The 23261-nt window shown below is 39.3% G+C and overlaps 1 protein-coding gene across 2 annotated transcripts; it reads left to right on the plus strand.

The window, feature by feature from the left end:
- The first annotated feature begins 5484 nt into the window (after positions 1 to 5484).
- LOC119730398 (phospholipid phosphatase 1-like) lies at positions 5485 to 22533 on the plus strand. Of its 2 annotated transcripts, XM_038203271.1 has the most exons (7): positions 5485 to 5700; positions 8388 to 8548; positions 13828 to 14162; positions 15607 to 15664; positions 17475 to 17651; positions 18188 to 18215; positions 19627 to 22533. In XM_038203271.1, exons 1-7 carry the CDS (start codon positions 5637 to 5639, stop codon positions 19728 to 19730), a joined length of 927 nt encoding a protein of 308 aa, XP_038059199.1. In that variant the 5' UTR covers positions 5485 to 5636; the 3' UTR covers positions 19731 to 22533. The 2 variants fall into 2 exon arrangements, with proteins under 2 accessions (XP_038059199.1, XP_038059200.1); XM_038203272.1 differs by lacking the exon at positions 18188 to 18215 and having other exon boundaries at positions 5487 to 5700.
- The last annotated feature ends 728 nt before the right edge of the window (positions 22534 to 23261 follow it).

Genomic DNA, 23261 nt, shown 5'->3' on the forward strand with positions numbered 1-23261 from the left:
ATACATTTTCGTGAAGAAGATACAATATTATACTTTCCCTCTGTAGAAAGTAGGAATTACCAAGGCGACTGGACACGCACTGGGGCTTTGACAAGACCAAGTTTTGAGAAACAAAAAGTTGACGCGACACACATCTTGTTATCTATAAAGACGGTGAATTCTCGGGCATGCAGCACTTGATCGTAGTAATTCCCGCCGTGATGAGAGCAGACCGATTCCATCCAGCAGCGATCTTGAAGGCGTGTTTTGTGATGTTAATTTAATGCATGCACCAGAGGTCTAGTCATACGTATACCTGTTGCCCAAAAGCACAGACCTCAAATTTTTTTAATCAAATCTGCACTGTCAAATGTGAATTTTAGTCACTATAAAAACGTTGGCCCACTTGGTTTACACTGTACAGTCTTCCCATAATGCGTTGATAGCTCGATCATCGTCCGTAGTACACCTAAAGTGTAGCAGCCATCTTAGGGGCCGGTGCCTTTGTTTTGCTGAGATATGCATGAGTGAACCTTTTGTGCGTTCATTTTTACTGAATTAAAATAACAAAAGATGGCCGCTACCCATAAGGTATAATTATTAAGTCAGAAGTATTAGCTCCATTTCAGTGACAATTATTTCAATGTAAAATAAGAGTGGAGTTTCATCTTAAGTGTAATCCATAGTCCTTATAATAGTTACACTATAATTATTAGAGTGCAGGGTAAGTAAAAAAAAAAAAAAAAATGTCCGGACTATTGTTTTAGTGAAGTTCTGCATGTAGCACTTTCAAAATCTAGGATATGAAAGCCCAAGAGTTGGCCCCATTCGAGTGACAATTACTTCAATGTAAAAATAAGAGTGGAGTTTCATCCTCATACAGTGTAATCCATATAGTCCTTATATAGTTACACTATATTAGAGTGCAGGGTGAGTAAAAAAACAACGAAATAAAAATGTCCGGACTTTTGTTTTGTGAAGTTCTGCATGTATAGCACTTTCAAAATCTAGGATATGAAAGCGTTATTCATTAGCTTATTTTTAGTACAAGAATCATTCAAATCACTCATGTACTTTTCAAGTTACGGAACTTTTAACACAACCACCGTTTTTAAGTTCTGTCCACGGATCACTAAAAAAAAGGTGTGTGTGATTTGTTTTCGTTTTTCAGAAAGAACACTTTTTGTGATCCGTGGACAGAACTATAAAACGGTGGTTGTGTTTAATATTCCGTAACTTAAAAATTACATAAGTGATTTAAATGATTCTTGTGCCGAAAGAAAGATTATGAATTGGGCTTTCACATCCCAGATTTTGAAAGTGCTACATGCAGAACTTCACTAAAACAATGATCCTGACATTCGGGTTTCGTTTATTTTTTACTCACCCTGTATAGAGCTTTAGACAATATAGGGCAAGGTGGAAATGGGGCAAAGTAGGCCTACCGACGCTCAATAATTTCGCGAAGTCACTCAGGATCTCGAAACAAAATGGGAGACTCGTGATTTTCATAACAGTAGAGCCAAAATGAGCGAATCTGACGTCCCTTAAAATAGTTTTCCTTAGTTTTGGTGAAAAAATCACACGATTACCACATGTATTTATTTCTAGCTCACATACTGCCAATAAAAATCATACTATAATTTTCATATTTATTGCATTAGTGTGTCAAGAATCGATCTAAATAAACCCACATTTCCCAAGTTATATTTTCAATTTATTTATTTCCACGGAGTATAGCATGGGATGCGCGAATAATGAATTCTTCGCCTGCTAATAACATTTCTTGTAACATATGCTTACAACCGGTTTGAATTCGTCTTGTGAGCAATGTGTGTGTCCTACAAACCAGTAACCCGTCTGTTTTTCAATATGCTTTTTTTGTGATCGATACAAAAGTCACTTTCTCTAAATGAGACATCAACCGAAAATATAGAAACCCGCGTTTATAGCTGGCCCTTGAATCTCTTAAGTTAAATCAATAGATTTGTTCGTATGGTTGACCAAAATATAACCATAATTAAGAGGAAATAGGCAGGGGTTTAGACACAATAATTATGAGTGTACATGTATAAGCAAAATCTCATCTCTTACTCTGCTTGACATGCACATCATTCCTTGCTGTTTTGACCCTCGTAGAATTTTAAAAAAATAAATTTTAATTCGTCACCGGAACAGTATTGTTTCGCATTGAATAGACCATCTGGTTTCAACCACATGCATTTTAATCCCCGACGAAGAATTTTATTAACCCCCTGTCTGATTAAAGATGGAAATTCAACATTATTAGTATGCAAGGAATATTAGGTATCCACTTAATGCCGAGTAATTACAATGTTAAACGCATGTTTTCGTGCGTTGATTTGCATATAATGACATGGCAGAGGCTGAGAGCAAAGACGAACCCTAAGTTGTATCACAACTGATTAACAGAACACAATTTTAGGCTTCAAGCACAATGTACCCGGTGCCGTATTCGAAAGTACAAGTACTCGTACTCGTACTCGGAAAACAAGTACTCGTATACTCGTACTCGGAAGCTCAAGTACTCGTACTCGGAGACCTGTTCTTGTACTCGGAAGCACAAGTACTCGTACTCGTACTCGGCAACCTAGGTACTCGGCAGTACTTGGTGCTCGGCAAAAAGTACTCGACTACAACACTGCAAGATACCCGCATATTCTGAGTGGTCAAGATAACATTATTCCCATGTATAATGTTGCTATGTGAATTAATGTTAGCTGAGCGCTTCATGAACATGAATAACATCAACAATTTGACTTGAGAAAAGACCCCAATCAAGTCCTTATGATAATGTCCATGTTATAACAAACACATCGTTGTACAGGGTGAGTAAAAAAATGTCCCTTTGGATAACTCGTCTCGCACAAAAACGGGAAATGTTACCAAGTTTTATCTTCAGCCAACATTCGATCTGGGTATTGACTTCATCTGTTCATGTAGTATAAATTTGACTGATATTCCTACTTGCACTAGTGCAAAGGACACAGGCCTTTCATTAAATATATTGGAAAACATTGTGCTGTTAGTGTTTTGGGGGTAGTCTCAAAGCACGGCCCGCATCCTTTGCATGCATGGATGAATATCAGTGACATTTGCACGGAACAAAGTCAATTCCCAGATCGAATGTTGGCTGAAGAGAAAAAAACTGGTAACCTTTTCCGTTTTTGTGGCAGACAAGGAATTATCCAAAGGGACGTGTTTTTTTTGGACTCGCCCTTTGCAAAGAAGGTGGAAGCCAAGGTAGTTTAAAAAATATAAAGCGGCTTATACATAGACCCCGTTCATCTGACGTCATTATCTTTGGACAGGTCTTTGTTCCTCTGTAATGAATTTAAACAACAAAAACTGCCGTCGGTGGGGGCGCACCATGCCATGATGCAAGGAGTCTTATAAGGAGTGTCACACGGCAGAGACCTGCTTCAGCCAAACACACCCATCAGCATGTGCAACCTCTGTTGAATATGATATGCTGTCGTTAAATTATTCACTGGCGTGTAATAAATGTATATTATTTTTTGATGCACCTCCCTCAAATCCAGCCCCATCCACCCCCACACACACCCAACACTGCTATAAAGTACAAGGATACAAATTTGAGCACATTTCACCAGAATAATCACCACACAATCCGCCATCGTTGACTTCCTATATAACAATACATTGTTATCAATCAACGACTTCTATAGTTCAATACAGTTCAGTATATGGAACACTAATTCTTGTGTATTTTTCACGGTGGAAATATGCACCATCATTCATCAATTTTGTATGGAGTTTTCTAACTGAGTGGTTATCGTCAAAAGCTACTGTGTTGCACTGGATAAATGAAAAAATGCAGGAATTGTGTCATAACACAATGCACAATACTTCACTTCTGTTAAATCAGTACATGGGCTGTTTTCGAGGTCGTGAAACTTTCCGGGTTTTGCTATTTCTGTCGGGACTAAAAAGTTCCGATCGTTTTGTTAAAGCTGTCCTCTCCGCTCAAAATGTTCGATTTTCGCCCTGATTTTGTCCCACATTTCGCTGGCAATACAAAAGGTGTTTACTACCGAGTGAGACATCGAACGAAATACTCCACCAACGTTTATAGTTATGGATTAATTACTGCACAGGTTTTGCGTTATGTGAGGCTTGTGGATCTGTTTGTGGGTAAGACCTCCGGCGCAAACCCAACTATAAGCCTTTCAAAGGGCCCATCTAATAAAAAAAATTCAACGCAATCTCTGCAATCACCTTGCCTAATTTAAATTTACTTTTCGATCTTCATATTGCCATTTTAAATGGTGTTTTTTGGTGTCTTGTTGTTTTCATGTTAACACGAATTTCATAAGCAAAACTGTGATGTCATTCAAGGCTGAAACTTCTGTGTTAAAGCTGTCTCAGCATCAAAAGTCTCCGAATTTTTTAGTTTTTGTTTTGATGTGGACAATTTTCTGGTTTTGTGTGTGTGAGTATTGTACATGACAGTATAAGTCATTAAACAAACTTTATGCACAAATGATTTCATAAGCAAATTTTCGGTTGACAATTAAAACAAAATTCCCCTGCATGCACTGTACTGAAGAGTGAACACAGCGCCCTCAGTTTCGAGGAAAAGCACGGATCCTTTTAACCAAGGGATGTCAGACTCAGGCAGCGGTGTCTGTAAATCTACATCATGTTCTTGTGTAACATTCATGTTATAGACCTGATTATCATGTTTGCGGCCATCATGATATTTTTCCCACTCAAAGCAACGTAACCAAAGCGAGGCTGGAAGGGAAAATAGTCTGGTTTCTTTTTGCACACAAAAAGCAACATTGTCATTGGTGGCGGCATGATAACGGTCTAGTGAGCCTTTTCCCCCGCAAACATCAAACATACAAATTGAACATTTGCAAAGAGGGAGAGGGGGGGGGGGACCTTAACCATAGAGCAAGGTCTTTAAGTTATCACCAGGGACGGAGCATGGCCAACGTTACCCTGACGAATAGAGTGCGCATTTATTATTGTGAGAACTTCCCAGTTGTTATCACATTTTTACCATTAGTGAAAATTAGGTGTGACTATTTAAACCCCACATACAATCGGAGCACTTTATCTGCATTATTTTTGTTCAAATCGTTTCACGACAATTAGACTTAAGGGTCGGCATGTTAGACATGATCAATGATGAATGGGAGGTTTGCGGAAACACCATGTGAATGACGAGCGGAGCATTACAGCTCGAAACGTCGAGCTAAACCAACTGGTTCTTCTCAGAACAACTGCCTTACAAATATCTTTCATTCACATGGGTTTACCGCAAACCTCCCATTCATTTCATGACATGTATACATGTATACAAACCGTTAATTTTGTGACACAAATTCCGGGGGGCTTCCTTTCACAAAATGGACACGTGAGATTTTCTGCAGTGCAACCAAATAATAATTTTTTGGCACGTGCGCGCGTTCAGCTTTTGTTTATAAATAGCGCCACCTACAGCCAGGTCCGGTTGTGCGGATTACGCGAACGCGGATATGAACTGTCATTGAATGAGTACAACTTCACACGTGAATGACTCATTTTGATCATAAAATTACTCATTGGCATCATACTTTGTAGCGCCCAAATCTATCCATTCCGCTGAGGAACTCTCTGGAGTCAACATGGCAGGAAGTGGTGCTGCAAAGTGTGGATTTATTCTCCTGGATACCTTGGCTTTGGTGCTTGGTAAATTGTTCATTTTCATTCATAAAAACATATAGGCTACATACATAAAATAAGTTTGTTTCACGGTTTTATTATGTGTGTTAATAATTGTTGATGTACCCTAACGTGGCGCGGCCCCCAACGTGGCGCACTTTGATTTTTCGCCTGTAGCGCCTAGCTAGAGCAAAAGTTTTAACTGAAATTTCACATAAATTGACATTTCATCAAGTTCTAAACACTCCCGTTCATAAAACGTGATTTTATTCACCCGTTACAAAGTTAGAAGAAAAAATTATTTTGGCGTGATTTTCTGATTTTTATTTTCAAGTGCAAAGTGAACACTTTGAAAATGCCCCGAAAAATAAGAAAATAATTTTCTGACGAACATCTGGCTGGGTATGTAAGTAGAGATAATAATGATTTATCAGAATTTATCAAGTTAACAGAAATTCTTAAATGTTAATTTGGAATTTTCAGAGATTTATTTAAGTGCGCCACGTTAGGGAACACTCCGCGAATTTGTGCCCAATTTCCAGATGCCACCGTTTTTAAATTTCGGATTAAATTTTATGAAACCGAAATAGTTCAAAGAGGTTAAATAGCATGCATTAATAAGGTCAAAGTACTAGTATTTTACTGCATGAATTTGAGGTTTGTCAACAAAGAGGTTTGGCAACACTACACGAGGAAAGTTGGGTAAGCTTCGAAGTGCGCCACGACTATATGTAATTGTTTTTGATTTGAAATAAATTTACTTCCTTTAAAAGTTTAATGTTCTTATTGTAACACTGATGTGATTAACAAGAATGGTACATGTAGGCCTAGTAGTAGCTAACAAAACATAATAATATAATTTTTAGTAATTTTGAACAGTTTCTTACAGTTTTACGGTTGGTGCCATGCGAATCAATGCAGTTTTGCGTGTTTGCGTCGCGAGTAACGAGGATCGCCATCTTTCACGTGTGGTGTCTTTATTTTCGTGTTGCATTTTGTCATCTTCAGCATCGCTGTACTCAAAAATTTCCCTCAAAAACTGAAAACCCTGCCCTCTGTGATCTGTGGCATAGGCCCTACCTGTTGGTTTGCTAAGTCCAATAACCTAAAAGTAAATTTTTGTTCCCTTAACCACAAAAGGTATAGAGAAAAATGCCCTTCATTACACAATCACAGGAAATTTGCACAAAATTAGGGGGAGGGTTTCAGATATGTCATATGTGAACGTGATTTTTATGACAAGTATGACAGATTCACACAGCAGGGATGGCTACGTATGAGGAAATGTTGTGTTTAAAGAAAGAAAGTGGATATATTGCCGGAGGTAATGCCGGCAAGCTAACGTTTACTAAAGGTTTGCCGGCGGCAATCCCCATCAACAGAGGGCGCTGTATTCTCAAAGATAGGGCTGAATTATAAGATATATTAAATTACCATCAACGGTTGTGTAGCGCCTGTAGTCAAGTGGATAAGCAACGAATTTCATGAGCGGGAAGACCCGGGTTCGATCCCCGGCCCCACTGGCGACATTTTTTATTTATTTTTCCCCATCCCCCAAAAATAACAATATTCTTCTTTTATTATTTTAACATGTCTCAAACATTTTATTGCAGAGTACCGTATTACATTTTCTTTTTCAGATTTGTGGCTCTGGAGGATTTTATTTTAAATTGTAAAATGGTCTGATTCCCATCTTGTGAATTCGAAGTTACAACAATAATGTTGGCATGGAGCCAGACTAAAATTTGTCACCGTAAAATGTCTTAGTACAAAAAAACAGTAACTGTGCATGTTCAGTGCATATCCTGAAGGTTTGCCGTCTCCGGCTAAATATCCACTGGCCACTGCCTTAAAGAAACTAAAATCAGTCCTGCTTTTTGCACTTGATGTTCACTATGGAAGCTCACATAACTAAAATAAATAGGTTAAAAGTGATGACCCCTGACCACGAGAAAAATACAGCAGTAATTTTTTGGACAAACTCTCTGCAACTTTTGCCTGAAAATTACAGGCATTACAGGGGATTTCCTTGTTATTAACTGGGTAAGCATCTGTCATAATGAATATCAAGTGAAAAAAACAGTCCTGATTTCAATTTCCTTCAAAACAAGTTTTCCTCATACTTAGCTAGCCCTGCCGTGTGGCTCACAATACGGAGGATGTCCAGTATTTGAGCCACATTTATGGTGCTGATTGGGACAGTGATGTTATAACATAAAATTTATACCTCTTTTTTCAGTGCAAGTTGATATTAATTTTTTTCCATTGATAAATAAAAATAAGCACTCGATTTGTATGGACCTCAATTGACTGTTGATTTAACTCAGGCCCCAAAAAAAAAAAATTCTGCTTCCAATTACATGGCATTCGAAAATAGGGTAGGTAGGTAGGTAGGGAATTTGTTTTTTTGTTTGCCAATTTTTTTTGTGTACGGTCATATGGAGGAGTCTGCGTGTAGTCAAGGGTAAAAGGTAGAAATTGATGGTTTTGGGTGTTTTTTTTTCTCATTTTTCCCATAAAAAAATAGGGCAGGGGCTGTCAGAATAGGGTAGGTAGGGAAACCGGAAGCCGAACTAGTAGTTTTTTTGGCCTAAATAAAAATAAGCACTCAATTCATTTGGACCCCAATTGACTGATGCATTTAACCCACCAACTGCATATCAATTTGTATGTGATTTTTAAAACTTTTTTTTTTCTTTTTTTTGGGTTTACAGTCGCAGTACCAGCAATATTGTTCCGTATTCCGGGCTTGAAACTTCCCATCTACCAGCGCGGTTTCTTCTGTTATGATGAGAGCCTTTCCTATCCATACAAGGATTCTACTGTCTCCTCAGCCGTGCTGTACTCAGTGGGCATAGGTTTGCCTCTCATATTGGTACGTGTTGGCTTAATCATGAGCTACAATCCCGGCCAAAATGGTTGGCACACTTCCTGAGCCTGCCACGGTCACCCACTCCCCCGCTCCCCCGGTCAATGTTGTTCTCTCCAGCTGATGGAGCACACACCGCGCAATGAGAGACAACATTGAGTTGGGGCCGGGGGGGGGGGGGGGGGGGGGGAACCAGCGAGATTTGGCCAGGATTGTAGCATGCAACAGGCATATAGGTGGCAGAAACTGGGGGTGGGGGGTTTGGCATTTTCTCCCTCCAGTTTTGGAATATTCCTTCTTTCCTGCCAATTTTTGAGTATCTTACGACAGTACATGGACTGTGCCCCTCCACTTCGAGAATGGCCATGCTATAGGCCTAAATTTGGGGTCCACTTTTTTGTGTCCCTGTTACAGTTCATCTGACTTCTGATTTTATAATTCTGATGGCACTCCTTATTGTCAGTTGTCCTCCATCTGAGTCCAAGAGTGATTATAAAATTACAAAGTACCAAGGTAGCATGGTCCTCTTCTGCAAAAAGAAACAGCTCATCGGCTGCTGGTACAGGTCATGGACCAAATACTGTCATCGGAAGGGATTAACTTGGGTAACCATTGGCTCACACACTTTCTCTATGTTAGTGATGCTTCCCTTTTCATTGAGGACCCCAGAAGATGGGGTGAACCGGTGAAGACCTCAAATCCAGACGCGAGACCGGCTAAATGGGCCTCAAACTTAATAGAAATTGTAAAGAAATTCTCAAAAATATCTTTGGCCTGTGTGGTTTGAATTCAGTACTTGTAGTACGTGCTGAATATGATGATAATAGTGGGTATTTGTAAAGCGCACGTATTGTATTGGTGCTCAAGGCGCTACATCATTATTACCCCTGCTCATTGGGCCCATGAAACATTCCCAACAGCATCTCAGCTCCCCAGGGAGTATACAGTTCGATGCTGCATGTTACTTTAGGTGCAAGGAAGCTAATTCAATCACACTAACCATCTCTGCCCTGACAGGTACCCATTTACTCCTGGGTGGAGAGAAGCAATGAGTGACAAAGTGCCTTGCCCAAGGGCACACGCACCGTGACCCCAGGCTGGACTCGAACCCACAACCCGCAGCTTTACCTGCAGACCACGAATCCAATGCCCTTAACCACGAGGCCACAGCACCCCACATATGAGTCATATGTGAAATAAACCTGGCCATGGTCACGTACATGTGTACTTTGTAGTTAAAAGTCCATTCTCGTATATCAGAACCATCGTGGGTTTTGAGAACTAAATTTGCACTTTTGAGGGTCAGTGGAAGTTGGCTGTATGCCCATGTGGTCAAATTTGTTTTGGTTCTGTGTATTCGTATTCAGTAGATAAATGCCATACATTGTCAAAAACTGTATCCTGTTCATTGAAAGCCAATCAGTTGAGTTGGTTTGGATTACACACCCCTTTTGCCAACAGAGCGCTTGTGTTTGCTTGATTTTGATGGGTTTACGAATCATTAAGAACCATTCCTGGAAAGACTTTGTAAAGTACATGTACACCTAGTGTTACGGAACTGTTTGATTATTTTGTTTACGTCAGGTTTTTATTTTTTGGAGATTGAGTTGAAATAAACAGGTTAGTTGAGAAAGATCAAATAATTAAACAACAGGAAGAAAGAGATTTGAGGGCTCAAATAAAATTAGTGTAGCACACAGGTTTATAAGATAAGGATCTTGTAATGCTTGTATATCCAGTCCAGTCGCCAGCTCCGGGCATGGGGGGGGGGGGGGGGGTGCCATAGTACAAGCTGGGGGGTGCACCACAAAAAAAACAACACGATTGTAGATCATTTTTACACTTATGTTTTTTGCCAATGGAGGGGCCAGTTGGGGGGGGAATGGACATCTGGGTCCCCCTTAGAGACTGGTCTGTTAACATCTAAACTCCCCCCCCCCCCACATCGATAAGCAGGGTTTCCGACACGATTTGTAAAAAGTTTTCTCATTTACTGTGCATTTAAAAAATAGCATTTCAAACGTTACATGATAGGATGTGATGTAGCTGTTGCTATAACCCTAACCCCCCTGAATCCGTCAAAGCCCTGTTTGCCTAAGTGGAGGAATTTGGTTACATGGCAAAAGTGCCTTACTGATTTCATAGGATGCACTTTGTCAAGGTCTTGGGCTGGACCTTGTGTTGTTTTTGCTCAGCCATGCATAAATATAGGCCTGGATTATGCGTGAAATCCTCCGCACTGCTCCAGGATGTCACTGGCCAACCCTTAACATATCACTGTCACAACACAGTCACTGCCGCAGGATTTTGCAGGATTCAGGCAGTGGTGACCCCTCCACGGACCATGTTCAAGAAATAATGGAAGAATTTGCAGGATTGAGGCTATGCTATTTTTCCGTGAGGCCAATTGGAGGATTTTGCAGGTTTGAGGCTACATCCTAACAAAAAGGCCTAGGGAGTTAGGCCTAACAGAATTATAATGAAATACATCGATTTCATTAATTTGTGCTGCTCAAAAAGTCATATTTCAAATGTTCAATCTAACAAACTCATAACAAGCCAAAAACAATTAACGAATGTACAGTATTTACAAGTACTAGGACCATCCAAATACATTATACAATTTCTAAATGTCGTTGTTAGTGAAAATGAATCCTGAAACATGAAATCAGTAATACTCTACTTATCTATGTGTGGAGTGCCGTGGCCTCGTGGTCTGGAGCATTGAATTCGAGGTCTGCGGGTTACTCTGCAGGATGTGGGTTCGAGTCCAGCCTGGGGTCATGGTGCGTGTGCCCTTAGGCAAGGCACTTTGTCACTCATTGCTTCTCCTCACCCAGGAGAAAATGGATGTCCAGGGAGCTGAGATTGTGTTTTGAATGTTTCCTTGGCCCAATGAGCATACTGGTGGATACGTGCGCTTTATACACAATATTATTACAATACCCATAGGCTACATGTACCTACAGAACATGTACGTATGTATAACAGTAAGAACAACTTGCCTCAAATGTGATGCACAAATGTTGCACCGGAACATGTATAATATACAATGTATAAATCATTTATGTACATACCGGTACATGCATGTACATGTACATTTTATCGGTACCATTACATGTAGTTTAATTAAAGTACATTGATACCAGTACATACAGTACGTAGTTTAAAATCACCACATGACATGATTACTCATTGGAATTTTAAAATATTGTACCGGTATATGCCATCATATTGTTGCATAAAGTACATTGACACCGGTACATAGTTTAAAATCACCACATGGCATGATTAGGCCAAAAAAAAAAATATTCGGTCTCTGGTCAGACCAAAGTTCTGGAATTGACGCGGTGACGCGGCTTCTTTTTTTTTTTTTTTTTTCAAGCTTGGATTGTACAGACAAGGTGGGATACTATTTTGCTTTTTTGGTGTCTTCATGTACATTGGTGTCCTCCCTAATTTGCCTTGGTTCTTTCGATCATTTGCCTTGGTGCAATTTCCCATTCCTTGGTGCTCTTTGGTAAAAAAAATTGAGGAGGTGCGGCAATAGAGGGCGCTGTTGGAGCTACCGCGGAACATTTTGGAAAAAAAAGAAGATTGACGCACATGATTAACATCGACGCACGCTGACCAGAGACCGACTTTTTTTTTTTTTTTGGCCTTACTCAGAATTTTAAAAGAATGGGAGCTACACATCTACTCTTAAAAGCCATGGACTTAAGCTGTTCGTAGTAGTTCCTTTAGAATTTTTTTAAAAATAAGTTTATGGAAGTCATCTCAACCGTGGATGAAAAGCCACTCAGGGTGAGGGTAAAAAGGAAGCAGGAAAATGGGGAAACAAAGAGAAACGTGCAGCGATAAGCCATCAGAAGTCCATCGCAAGTCAGTTAGAACTCGCGAGCTGTTCCAGTGAGACGTGACAAGGGCACTGAGATGTGATTTACTTGTGACCGGATTTGTGATGTACCTGGACTACAATGCTGGGGTTTGGGAGAATTTCCCACAGGAAGAACCAAGCTTTGACATAACCTGGGGCTTTCAACGCCCCTTTGGCTTGTAAGGACCAAGAACTTTCCACTGGTTTTCTGCGAAAATGGAGGATTTTGGAAGAACAACACAGGCTGGGGTGTGGTCGATTCCGTCACATGAACCCTGCAAGTCCATCCAATTCAACTCGCAAGCTACTCAAATGAGCTTTGACATATGCATTCCTTGTAGTTGTTTGTCCACTTGTGACTCGACTTGTGATGGCCTTGTGATGGACTTGTGATGGACTTGTGATGGACTTGTGATGGACTTGTGATGAACTTGTGATGGACTTGACTATCGGTACATCCCTGGAATTAAAAAAGTTGTCAGGAAAATGCTGCCTCTTAATTAATTAGCTGTGGTTTACAATTACAAACGTGCTTGCACTTTACAGGTGTGTAATCGATTGCAAAGAAAATGCGGAATAACTAAATATGAGATATTGGGAGCAGTATTTTGAAAAAACAACAGTGTTTTCCAATGCTGGTCGGCTGACCAGCGTTGGAAATTGATACAAAATTACCACTTTTCTTGGAAATGTCAGCACACCAGGTGCCATCATTTTTTATACAGGATGCTTTACACTGTCGTTCACTAACAGTCCAGTAAGGTATTTCGTGATAATTTGGTAGTTTGCTTTTTGATGTTTGCAAATGTTGTATATTCCCCTTAAAGGGAAGATACAACATTTGCAAACATCAAAAACGAAATGATCCAATTATCATGTAATACCTTACTGGATTGTTAGGGAACGACAGTCTAAAGCATCCTGTAAAATCGTGGCTCCTGGTGTGCTGACATTTTCAAGAAAACTTGTATTTTTCCAACGCTGGTCGGCCGACCAGCGTTGGAGAAAACTGACTTTTTTTCAAAAAGGGCTCCTAATTTTTCATATTTAGTTATTCTGCATTTTCTTTGCAATTGATTACATACCTGTGAAGGGGTACAAGCCTTTTAGACTGATCCTCTGACCTTACAATCCCCCAAAGTCTATAAATTGCTCCGTTGCATCTTGCTTGGGGTCAGGGAACCAGACTACAAAAACATGGTTGGTTTTCTTGGATTTTCCAGCATCTCCGAGCCCAAAACGTGAAGCAAGTCAGTTTAACAATATTTGCAATTACATACTAGCCCTCCAAATCCATTTATTTCTGAAAAATGCAGCAAAAGCAAATGTTGTACATTCCCTTTAACTTCGCATGAAGTATGAATCAGCCTTAAAGAGTTAAACCCCAGACTGCTTTCTGATTTTACAGATCCTCTTGACGGAGGTCACCATCTTCGCTTACCGTCGTCGTCAGGACACGGAGTACCTCCCGCCGGGCAGCTTCAACCGCTGCTGCTGCGACGTGGTCATCCCCCCGCTCCTCTACCAGCTCCTCAAGTACGTCGCTCAGTTCTTCTTCGGTTTGTGTGTCACCTTGGCCGTCTACGACATCTCCAAGAATGTGATTGGTCGGCTCAGGCCGCACTTCTTTGATATCTGCCAGCCCAACTTCGACAGCTTCAACTGTACGGAGGGGCTGCGGCCATTGTATGTAGAGGACTACGAGTGTACGGGCGACAACGCGCATAGGATCGAGGAATCACAGTGAGGTTTTTTTTTTTTTGCATCGCAAGTTCTCTAGTCCTTAGTCAAGTCACAAGCTATTCAAATGAGCTAGGACAAAGGCCCGCCTTAGTTGTTGTTCATACTCTCTTTACTTGTGGCTGGATTTGCTTGCAGTGGCGCATCCAGGATTTGGCTTTTTTTTTTTTTTTTTCAATTTTATTTCAGAAATTTAATTTTTTTTTCAAAAAATGTTGCCCACATTTTTTGGCCGCAGAAACAAATTTTTTTTTTTTTTAAATTGATTTTTGGAGGACAGACTATATTGACGTTGGTGGTGCCATTTACACCCCTTTTATACTACTCGAAAACATATCACCACGGTAAAATCGTGGGACTAAAAAAAAGCCCCCCCCCCCCCCCCCCCCCCCCCCCCCCGTTGGGTGTGCCATCATTTGCTTTCATCAAACGTTCTTAGACGAACGGTTTACATGTAGAGTGAACAAGTGATTCAACCACCAGATTTGGCTGCAAAGTGAAGTGTTAGGCCTACATTGAATTTTTTTTCATAAATGTTTTGTATTAAGGTTTATCTGTTACATTTTAGATCACTAAAGGAAAATACACAGTTTTTTTATTTTAAGTTTTCAGAGTCAGTAGACCTACGAGCAGCATAAACTACTCATGAGTACTCAAGTAATCGAGTTACTCGCCCAGCCGTACTGTAAATGTTACTGTTTTATTTTAAAGATATAGTCCATCATTTGTAATTTGTGCATTTTGTTCGTTTGAAGCAACAAAAGGGCTCAAGATCTAAAGAAGGGTGCTGAACAACTAACCTGATGAAGTTTCAGCTCAGCTTCAGCTGTAGCTTCAGCTGTATATTCCGAGAAAAACAGCATTCTAGGATCTCAATTTCAAATCAAAAGTTACTGAATCATGTTTTGAATTGTTTTGAATTGCAGCTATACGCGACGTCGCGCACTGATCCGACGAATTATAGCAACCGCGCGCGCGTGTGCGTCGTGCCAATGCTTACGCGTCCTTCGCCGAATAACAAAACGAACTACTAATTCAAATTTTCCTACGGTGCGTCTTAAGACACACCGTTGGAAAGGCCTTCTTTCGTTGATTACTTCAAAATGACAGCTTGCCAGAAAGAATAATATCACAGGGAGTTTAGTTCCCTAAATATCTTTCAACCAAGTTTGTTTTTCAACAATAATTATGCCAGTTACTTTTCGGATGGCTGCAAATGATGGACTATAGCTTTAAAAGTTATCTTTAGAAGTAATTTTGAGGACCCCCAAGACTCTCCTTTTGTTGAGTGTTAAACCCACAATTATTGAATTATTACTCAGCAGGCAAATGTCTAGTGACATTTACAGCCAGTTTCCCAACTGTTGCTAACACCTGAATCCTACTCGTGTTTTGACCGTCTTCTTCTGTTTGTTTCTTTGTTTCAACCTGTCTTCACTTTTGGCAGTCGTTCCTTTCCGTCTGGCCATGCGGCAGTCTCTGTCTACTGCATGCTGTATCTGACGGTGAGTCATTCCCGCTTTGTTACCCCCCCCCCCTCCTACTCCCTGCCTCTCTCATGATGACACACATCCTTCGGGTTGGGGATTAAAGTTCGTTACTTGGCCGGGGAACTCCTAACCATTCTATATCCTTTCAGTGGGCTCGTTATCATTGTTCAGCCAATCCACACGACATCCTGAACTTTCAATTAATTTTTTTTCTTCTAATGAGCACCGGGTTACGCTATACTGAGATATGGTAAGGCCAATTTTTAAAAAAATGATTCTCGTCTAGGCTTTTGAAAAATGGGTGGAGGCAGCCCATTCTTTTTTTTCCCAAGATGGCGGATTTTCCAAGATTGATTCTTCTATTTTCTTGACTCTTTTGCTGATGCTTTTATGTCCAAAGGAGCCGTCACCCTTTCTACCGGAAATTGAACTTGGACATTGCTTGAAATACAACGACACAATTATGTATGAATAAAAAATCCAGAGCAACCCCCCCAATTTTTTTTTTTAAAGGAGGTGGACAGGAAGAAGTAATCAGGCGGAAACAAGAAACTGGTTTATTATTTTACTTGGCCTAAAAGTATTAAAGCTCACTCAGGGGTATGGGTTTCCAAGATAAATAAGTCAGTCAATCAATATTTAATAAGTTGAGCTCAACAGGTTTTCTGTTTATCCCTAGTCCTCAGGGAATTTGATTGCCTGTTTTTAGTTAAAAATGACAGTTTTATACCTCGGGTCTCGGTTGGTTGAGTTAGATATACAGGGGTTGTCATATCGGCAAGGTTGTTGGGTCTGGGTTGGGGAGTTGACCTTTCAGCGATGCTGTTAAGGATGACAAATGTTTTTAGGAAAAGGCTAATCAGCCTGTCAAAATAGCTGGTGTAAACAGCTATGCCTTCTTGTAAATAGTGGCAGAGAGGTTAAATTCAAAAACAGTTCGTGTTTTTCAAATGAATTTAGACACTTTTTTTTTTTTTTTGTGTAGGTAATAAAAATGAGGTTAGTTAGGCATGATTTGGTGGTTTTTTTTTGTATTTTCGTGCATCTTCATACATCTGTAAGAAAAGCTGCACATTAATTTCAAATATCGTCCAGCATGTTCAGTAAGTTTTTTTGTGACAACGTAATGTAATGCATATTTTTTTTCTCAAACATTGGCTATATCTCTGGCTTTGGGTTTAAAATTAGCTGCATGATGTTAGACCCCTGATTTTGAATCTTGCTGGAGTCTTGTTGGAAGTAGGGGCCAAATTTTAAGAGTCATGGTACAAAATTTTATGATTATAAAAACAAAAGCTTCAAAATATGCCTGTAATGGGAGAGAATTCAGACCCGAAGTCAAAGACGAAGATTGAGCAATTGCTCTGTTTAACTTAAAGGCAGGTAGGATCATTTGCATTTATCCCAAAAGTAACCTAGCAAATCACGATAAAAAAAACTTACTTGGATTAAAGATCGCACTTGTATTAAACACCCTTGAAAAAAAATTTCTGGCCTGCTGTCATTAGAAGAAATCGAGAAATGTAGGTGATTTCCAACGATCAGTCAATACTGAATTTTGGAAATACAGAGTGCAATGGACGAAATCGTAATTTGTGACAAAAGGTTGTGTTTTTTTGCTGTTTTCTCGAAAAGTCGAATATCCACTGAGCTGAAATTTCAACAGGTTAGTCTTTGAACATTCTTCTTTGGATTTTGAGTGGTGTTACTACATGTATTAGAAACGAACAAAATGCTTGAAAGGCAAATGGTCCTAATGCCTGTAAGCCCCGATTAATTTACATTCCCTTAAACATGGTCTCCACTGTCTTCCCCAATTTCACAGCTGTACCTGCAGTCTCGCTGGAAGTGGGGCGACACGGCTTTCCTGCGCCCCTTGGTGCAGTTCATCGCCCTCCTGCTGGCCCTCTATACCTGTCTGAGTCGCGTCTCGGACTACAAGCACCACTGGAGTGACGTGTTTGGTGGGGCCGTAATGGGCGCTATCATCGCTGTGCTCGTGGTAAGAGAAATAATAAGCATGTCAAATCATTATTAACATGTATGTGCACTACAATTGAAAATGCAGAACAAACAGGTGTTCAGAGTTTATTTCACTCACTCAAAAAAAAAAATCATCAGATTTTTGAAATATGTTTATACATGTATACTTTAACTTGAAAATCTTGCATTTAACACTGAACAACAGAACTGTTAGTTATACATGTAGTCTTCCTGAGAAGTTTCCTTTTTTTCATGAAAGTTGAGTAGTTTTACAACAAAAAGTTCCACATTGTGCGAATTCAGTTTTTTTGTCCACACTATTTTTTTTAAAATTCAAAAATCGGTTTTCCCCCAAAAAACTGCTTGAAGTTGTTGTAAAACTCTTAAAGGCTTGTACGATTTAGGAAGTCAGTTTAAAATGAAAATTACTATTGCCCATACTATATTCAAAGCTCAAAATAGTTAATTGTAAATTAATGTTAAATTATCCACCCCATAACAATTTTAAAAATAATGATAAAGTAAGATTGGCATTAACCTTTTCTATACCCGCAGTATTTTGGGATCAACCCACAAACGAAAGGTGAGTTGACAGTGCGTTGTGTGTGTGAGGGGCATTTCTTTTAATTTCTTTTCCCATGTTGTCATGCTCTAAAGGCATAATACGTGTATGCAAAGATGATCTAATATTTTCCCAAAAGAAAGACAATCTGCTGTCTCTTTGAAACAATGCATTTAAAATCACTTCTCATGAAAAAAGTAAAGGATGCAAAAAGTCAAAATGGCAAAAATGTTTTTGTCTTTTTAGTCTTACAGTTGATGTACATATTTCTGGAGAGGTTTGAGATCATTGTAAATATATTTTTAAAAAAAGAGTGTATTTTGCCTTTTGAGCATGTCAAAACCTTGTGATCCTCGTATCTTTTCATGCTGCCCTGTGATTGTTTTCCTGTTTTTTACGATCTGTTTTCATGCTTCTTCGGAACCAAAAATAAGTTTGGCAAAATCACCAAGGCCAATAATTTGGACTCTTGTACTTGTCCCTGAATTGACAGGATCTTTCTCTTCAAGTTGTGGTCTAGAATAGGGAAGGGAGAGTTTGCTTCTATTGTGCTTTCACGAACCCACGATCATATTTAGAAAGTCTTTAAGTAGTACCTTCATTCCCACTACCATTAACTATAGCACAGAGAAAGTCGCCGCTGAAATGTCCTTTACGAAACTTGGCTTCATGTTCCCCAGTTTTTCCACAGAGTGCATACTCTAACATCAATTACTAGCATGTGCAATAGCACCAGTTTCACTTTGCAACCTCTTAAAGGTACAGTCCATCATTTGTAATTTGTGCATTTTGTTCGTTTGAAGCAACAAAAGTGCTCAAAATCGAAAGAAGGATGCTGAACAACTAAACCTGATGATGTTTCAGCTCAGCTTCAGCTGTATATTTCGAGAAATACAACATTCTAGGAACTCGATTTCAAAAAAAAAGTTGAAAAAAAATAAATCATTTTTTGAATTGGGCCTGAATTCAGCTTCCGAGACACGTTCTCTCTAAGCCGATTGCAATAGCGTGATTCGCGCGCTGATCCGACGATTTATTCGTGTCAACGCCTGTGCCCGCTTGGCCGATTAAAAAAACGAACTACTAACAGAAATTTCCAAGGATTCGTCTTTAGACGCATCTTTGGAAGGCCTTCTTTCGTTGATTTCTTCAAAATGACAGCGTGAAAGAAAGAATAATTTCACAGAGAGTTTAGTTCCCTTACTATCTTTCAACCAAGTATGTTTTTCAACAATAATTACGACAGTAACTTTTTGGATAGCTGCAAATGATGGACTGTAGCTTTAACCTTTCCTTTTATGTTGTAAGAAGTTCACAATATCTGTATCCTTTGTCCGGCAACATGTCTGTTTGTTCTTTCTCCACCCACTTTCTCTTCAAACCCCTCCCCCTTGCCTCCCCCCCCCCCCCCCTCACCCTCTCCTCTCTACAGACCATCGGAGCAACGGACCTCTACCGAAACCGCAACAGCGCAGCGGCCAATCGCCACAATTCCGAAATGGTGTTTATGGAAATGAACCCACGTTCGACTCGTAGTAACAAGAGCGACGGCTTCATCTGAGGATCAAACTGCTGGTTGATGATTGTCTTGAGAAGGAATTTCAATCATTTTGGTTTGAAAAAAATTATATTTTTTAATTTTTGATATATGGTAAATCTCTTGCAGTGGCTCGACATGTGCTTTTTTTTAGGGGGGGGGGGCTGAAAATCATGACCTTTTGATGACTTCGTCTTTGGATTTGAAAATATCCAGACTGCTGTGACTGGTTTGCGTTAACAAACATCCAAGGTCAGTGAGGTTTAAAAGATTTTGTTTCTTCAAAGATTAAAACAAATTTCATGTGGCAAGATTTTACAGAGAGAGAGCGAGCTGTTAAACAGGCAGTGTTATTATGGGCCAAGTGCCCATATAGGTATGGGTAGTCTGGTCATGAAAGGAAACATGACCAAAATTTAAACAGTTAAGCAAAACACTAAAGGGAAATTTTATTTTATAACCAGCTTGTGAACAAAACACAAAACAGGAGACTTTAACACTTTTCCACGAAAAAGATATTTTCTTTTCAATCTGGGTCAGCAGCCCAAACAATTGCAGGCATTATTTATTCAGAGATAGCTAGTTTTGAATGGAGTAATATCAATGAATTGCCAGGGCATCCAGGGACTTACATGTACCGGTACCGGATTCTTCATGTTAATCCATTACTGTTTTGTTTAGTTCTGTGATTCCTTAAAATTTGGAAAGTCCGTGAATTACTGAGAACAGACTACAAAAACTCAAAGAAATTTCATTTCCAGAAACCTGCCAAAGTTGTCATGAAGGATAGCTAGTGAAACACGATAAGTACATGTAAGTTAATGCATCAACAAAGGCATACCGGATCTACAGCCTATTACAGTCATGTTGCCCCCATTTGTTTTGAACTCAAAATCCTAGCGGTTAAAGAATCACATAAACCTACATGTACATGTTTTGCAGTGTTGTAGTTGAGCCCATCACAAGTCCTTCAGTCTCAAGTCAAGTCACAAGCTATTCAAATGAACTGTGACAAAAGCATTCCTTTATCATTTTGTTCATTCCTTTACTTTTGAAAGGACTTGTGATGGACTCGACTACAACACTGATGTTTTGCCATATACTTGTGGATATCCCAAAATACAGCATTTGTCCTTTCTGGGCTTGTGCCAGGTTCTAAGTGGCGAAAGCTGGACTTGGAATTGTTAAATGGATATTTCCTTCTCTATTTGTCAGTTTCTTTTTTTAATTTCTGCCTCATTACGTCAAGGTTGTCAAGCCCCCGGTATTGAGCGTGTTTGCGGGGTCTTGATATTTTCAAGGTCTCCTGTGAGATCTGTGTTATTTATATCTTGCATGTTTACTCGCATATAATATATTATGTACATAATATTGTTTGCCTGATCACAAAGAATGCATGTGTTTCTATTGTACAGCCAGAAAGACAAGTTATTATACAATTTGTTATTAATTTAATTCATAGAAATGTTATCACAAGCTTCCGAAACCGTTTGCTTTAAAGTTGATTGAGGATGTGTGAGACTTGAAATTAATGATTTGGATCAATTTTTTATCAATGCGATTGGCAGGTTCTAACCCCATTAGCTGATGTACCGCCCCAAACTGCCCTGCCTGTTATTCCTCACACCGCCTCAACTGCCCCCATTGGTCTCTGGCTGTATTGATACATCGAGGAGTAAATACAATGTAATACAAGTGCTAAAGGGTTAACTACATGTATGTATTAAGCTTGTGTTCCTTCTGGGTTTTTTTTTTTTAGTTGGAGATTTAAATTCCATTTGATTTGGAAAGCAGTGCACAGTGTCATAGACCCAATGATTTGGAAAGTCTCCCAATTTAGAAATTGCCTTTTCTCTTGTCGCCCTTATACTAGGCTTGGTCAGAAAAGCCAGAACAACTGCATGTTACTGGGCCCCAGAACTAGTAATTGCTGATAGTACACAGTCATGAAGCCTAGGCATTGCAGATACTAGTAGGGCTACAGAATATGACTAGAACAAATCCATGCACTGTTTCAAACTCTTCAAGCATAAAAAATATTTTCCAAAAATGAAGATAGGCGTCTCAGGAGGTGTATTGATGGGACACGGATCATAACAGGCCTTTGTATTGTCTGTCTCAAACCTTTGGACAATTTGAATTGACTTCTTCACCTGATGTTAAACGCCAGGTTTCCTCTGTGGGGGTTTTGGGTGGGAGACGTAACAGGATGTGCCGCATTTCCTCAGCACAGGTTTGTGTGGCAGAGACTCCCGATGAGTGACGTCTCGCAACGTCGAGCAGAAAACTTGAACCACTGTGGCACAGTAGTACATTGCTTAGTCTTTGTGAACGTCCGTTGTGATACTAGGGCGTGGTTTGACCGAATTATCATTTTTGTATTCATGTGGTCTGTAAAGCGGTGAATTAGGACTGAAATGTTCAAATTTTATTTATATTTTTGTTTGTACAAAATATTTGTAAACAATTTCTTTCATTGCAGGGTGTTAAAAATGTGAAAAAGTGCTAAAATGTTTATTGAAGCAATACTTTTTTATTTGTGTGGAAATATGCATTATACTTGATTATCTACCAGAAAGTTAAAAATTATGAAGAAAAAAAGTATGTTTTGAGCATTGTCATTATTATAAGCAGATGTTAATAAGCATGTAAGTAGTATATAAATACAAGATTATATGAATTGGCAGGAACCATATATAGAATGGTTGACAACGAAATAATGTGAATGTGCCTGATATTTTAGGATGTACATTTTTCTTGCATCAATACTCTGGAACTGAATACAGAATGATATTTTACTCATTAAAGTGTCTTTTGTCTCAGATTATTCATAAGTCTATCCATTGGTTTGTTGTCATAATTTAGGAAGAATGTTGTTCCCATCCACCCCTCCGAAAAATTAGAGAAAAATCAAATACACACAGCACTGACCAGACAAAATGCAGAATAAACATGTCATGTCGAACTGAAGCCATGCTTTATTGAAATGAAAATTCTTTACATGTTAACTATATACACATATATAATTTATTAAGGGAATAAGTCATGTGTATTACAACAAAAGCATGGGGTAGAAGCTATCTAAAAGGGTGTTCTTTGGTGTGTTTTTTGATTTAGTAACAATGAATGCGCAAAAGGTTTACCCAAGCCAAATTAAGTGATACATATTGTAAGCACTGTTCTCTAAAACTGCCTCATGCGTAAGGTCTTGCGTCCTTATGCTTTGAATGGTAAATGGTTTTGTGTCGCTTGGATAGGCATGATGGAACCTTTTGTGATTCATTTTTTTACTGAATCAAAATATCATACACCAACACTCTGCGATGCCTGCAATGCATACGTGTATTCACAAGGGAATGATCTACAGGTACTGTTATCTACATATGTATTCTATTTTACAAAAGAGTACATGTAGTTAGAAAGGCCAAAACCTACTTAAAAAAAAACAAAAAAACTTTCCAACACTTGTACCAATATCTTCTTGGCACTTGTACATCCATCAGATATCTGCCAAACCTCAGAAGTGATTC

The sequence above is a fragment of the Patiria miniata genome, unplaced genomic scaffold (assembly GCF_015706575.1).
Source record: "Patiria miniata isolate m_02_andy unplaced genomic scaffold, ASM1570657v1 HiC_scaffold_22, whole genome shotgun sequence".
Taxonomy (NCBI): domain Eukaryota; kingdom Metazoa; phylum Echinodermata; class Asteroidea; order Valvatida; family Asterinidae; genus Patiria; species Patiria miniata.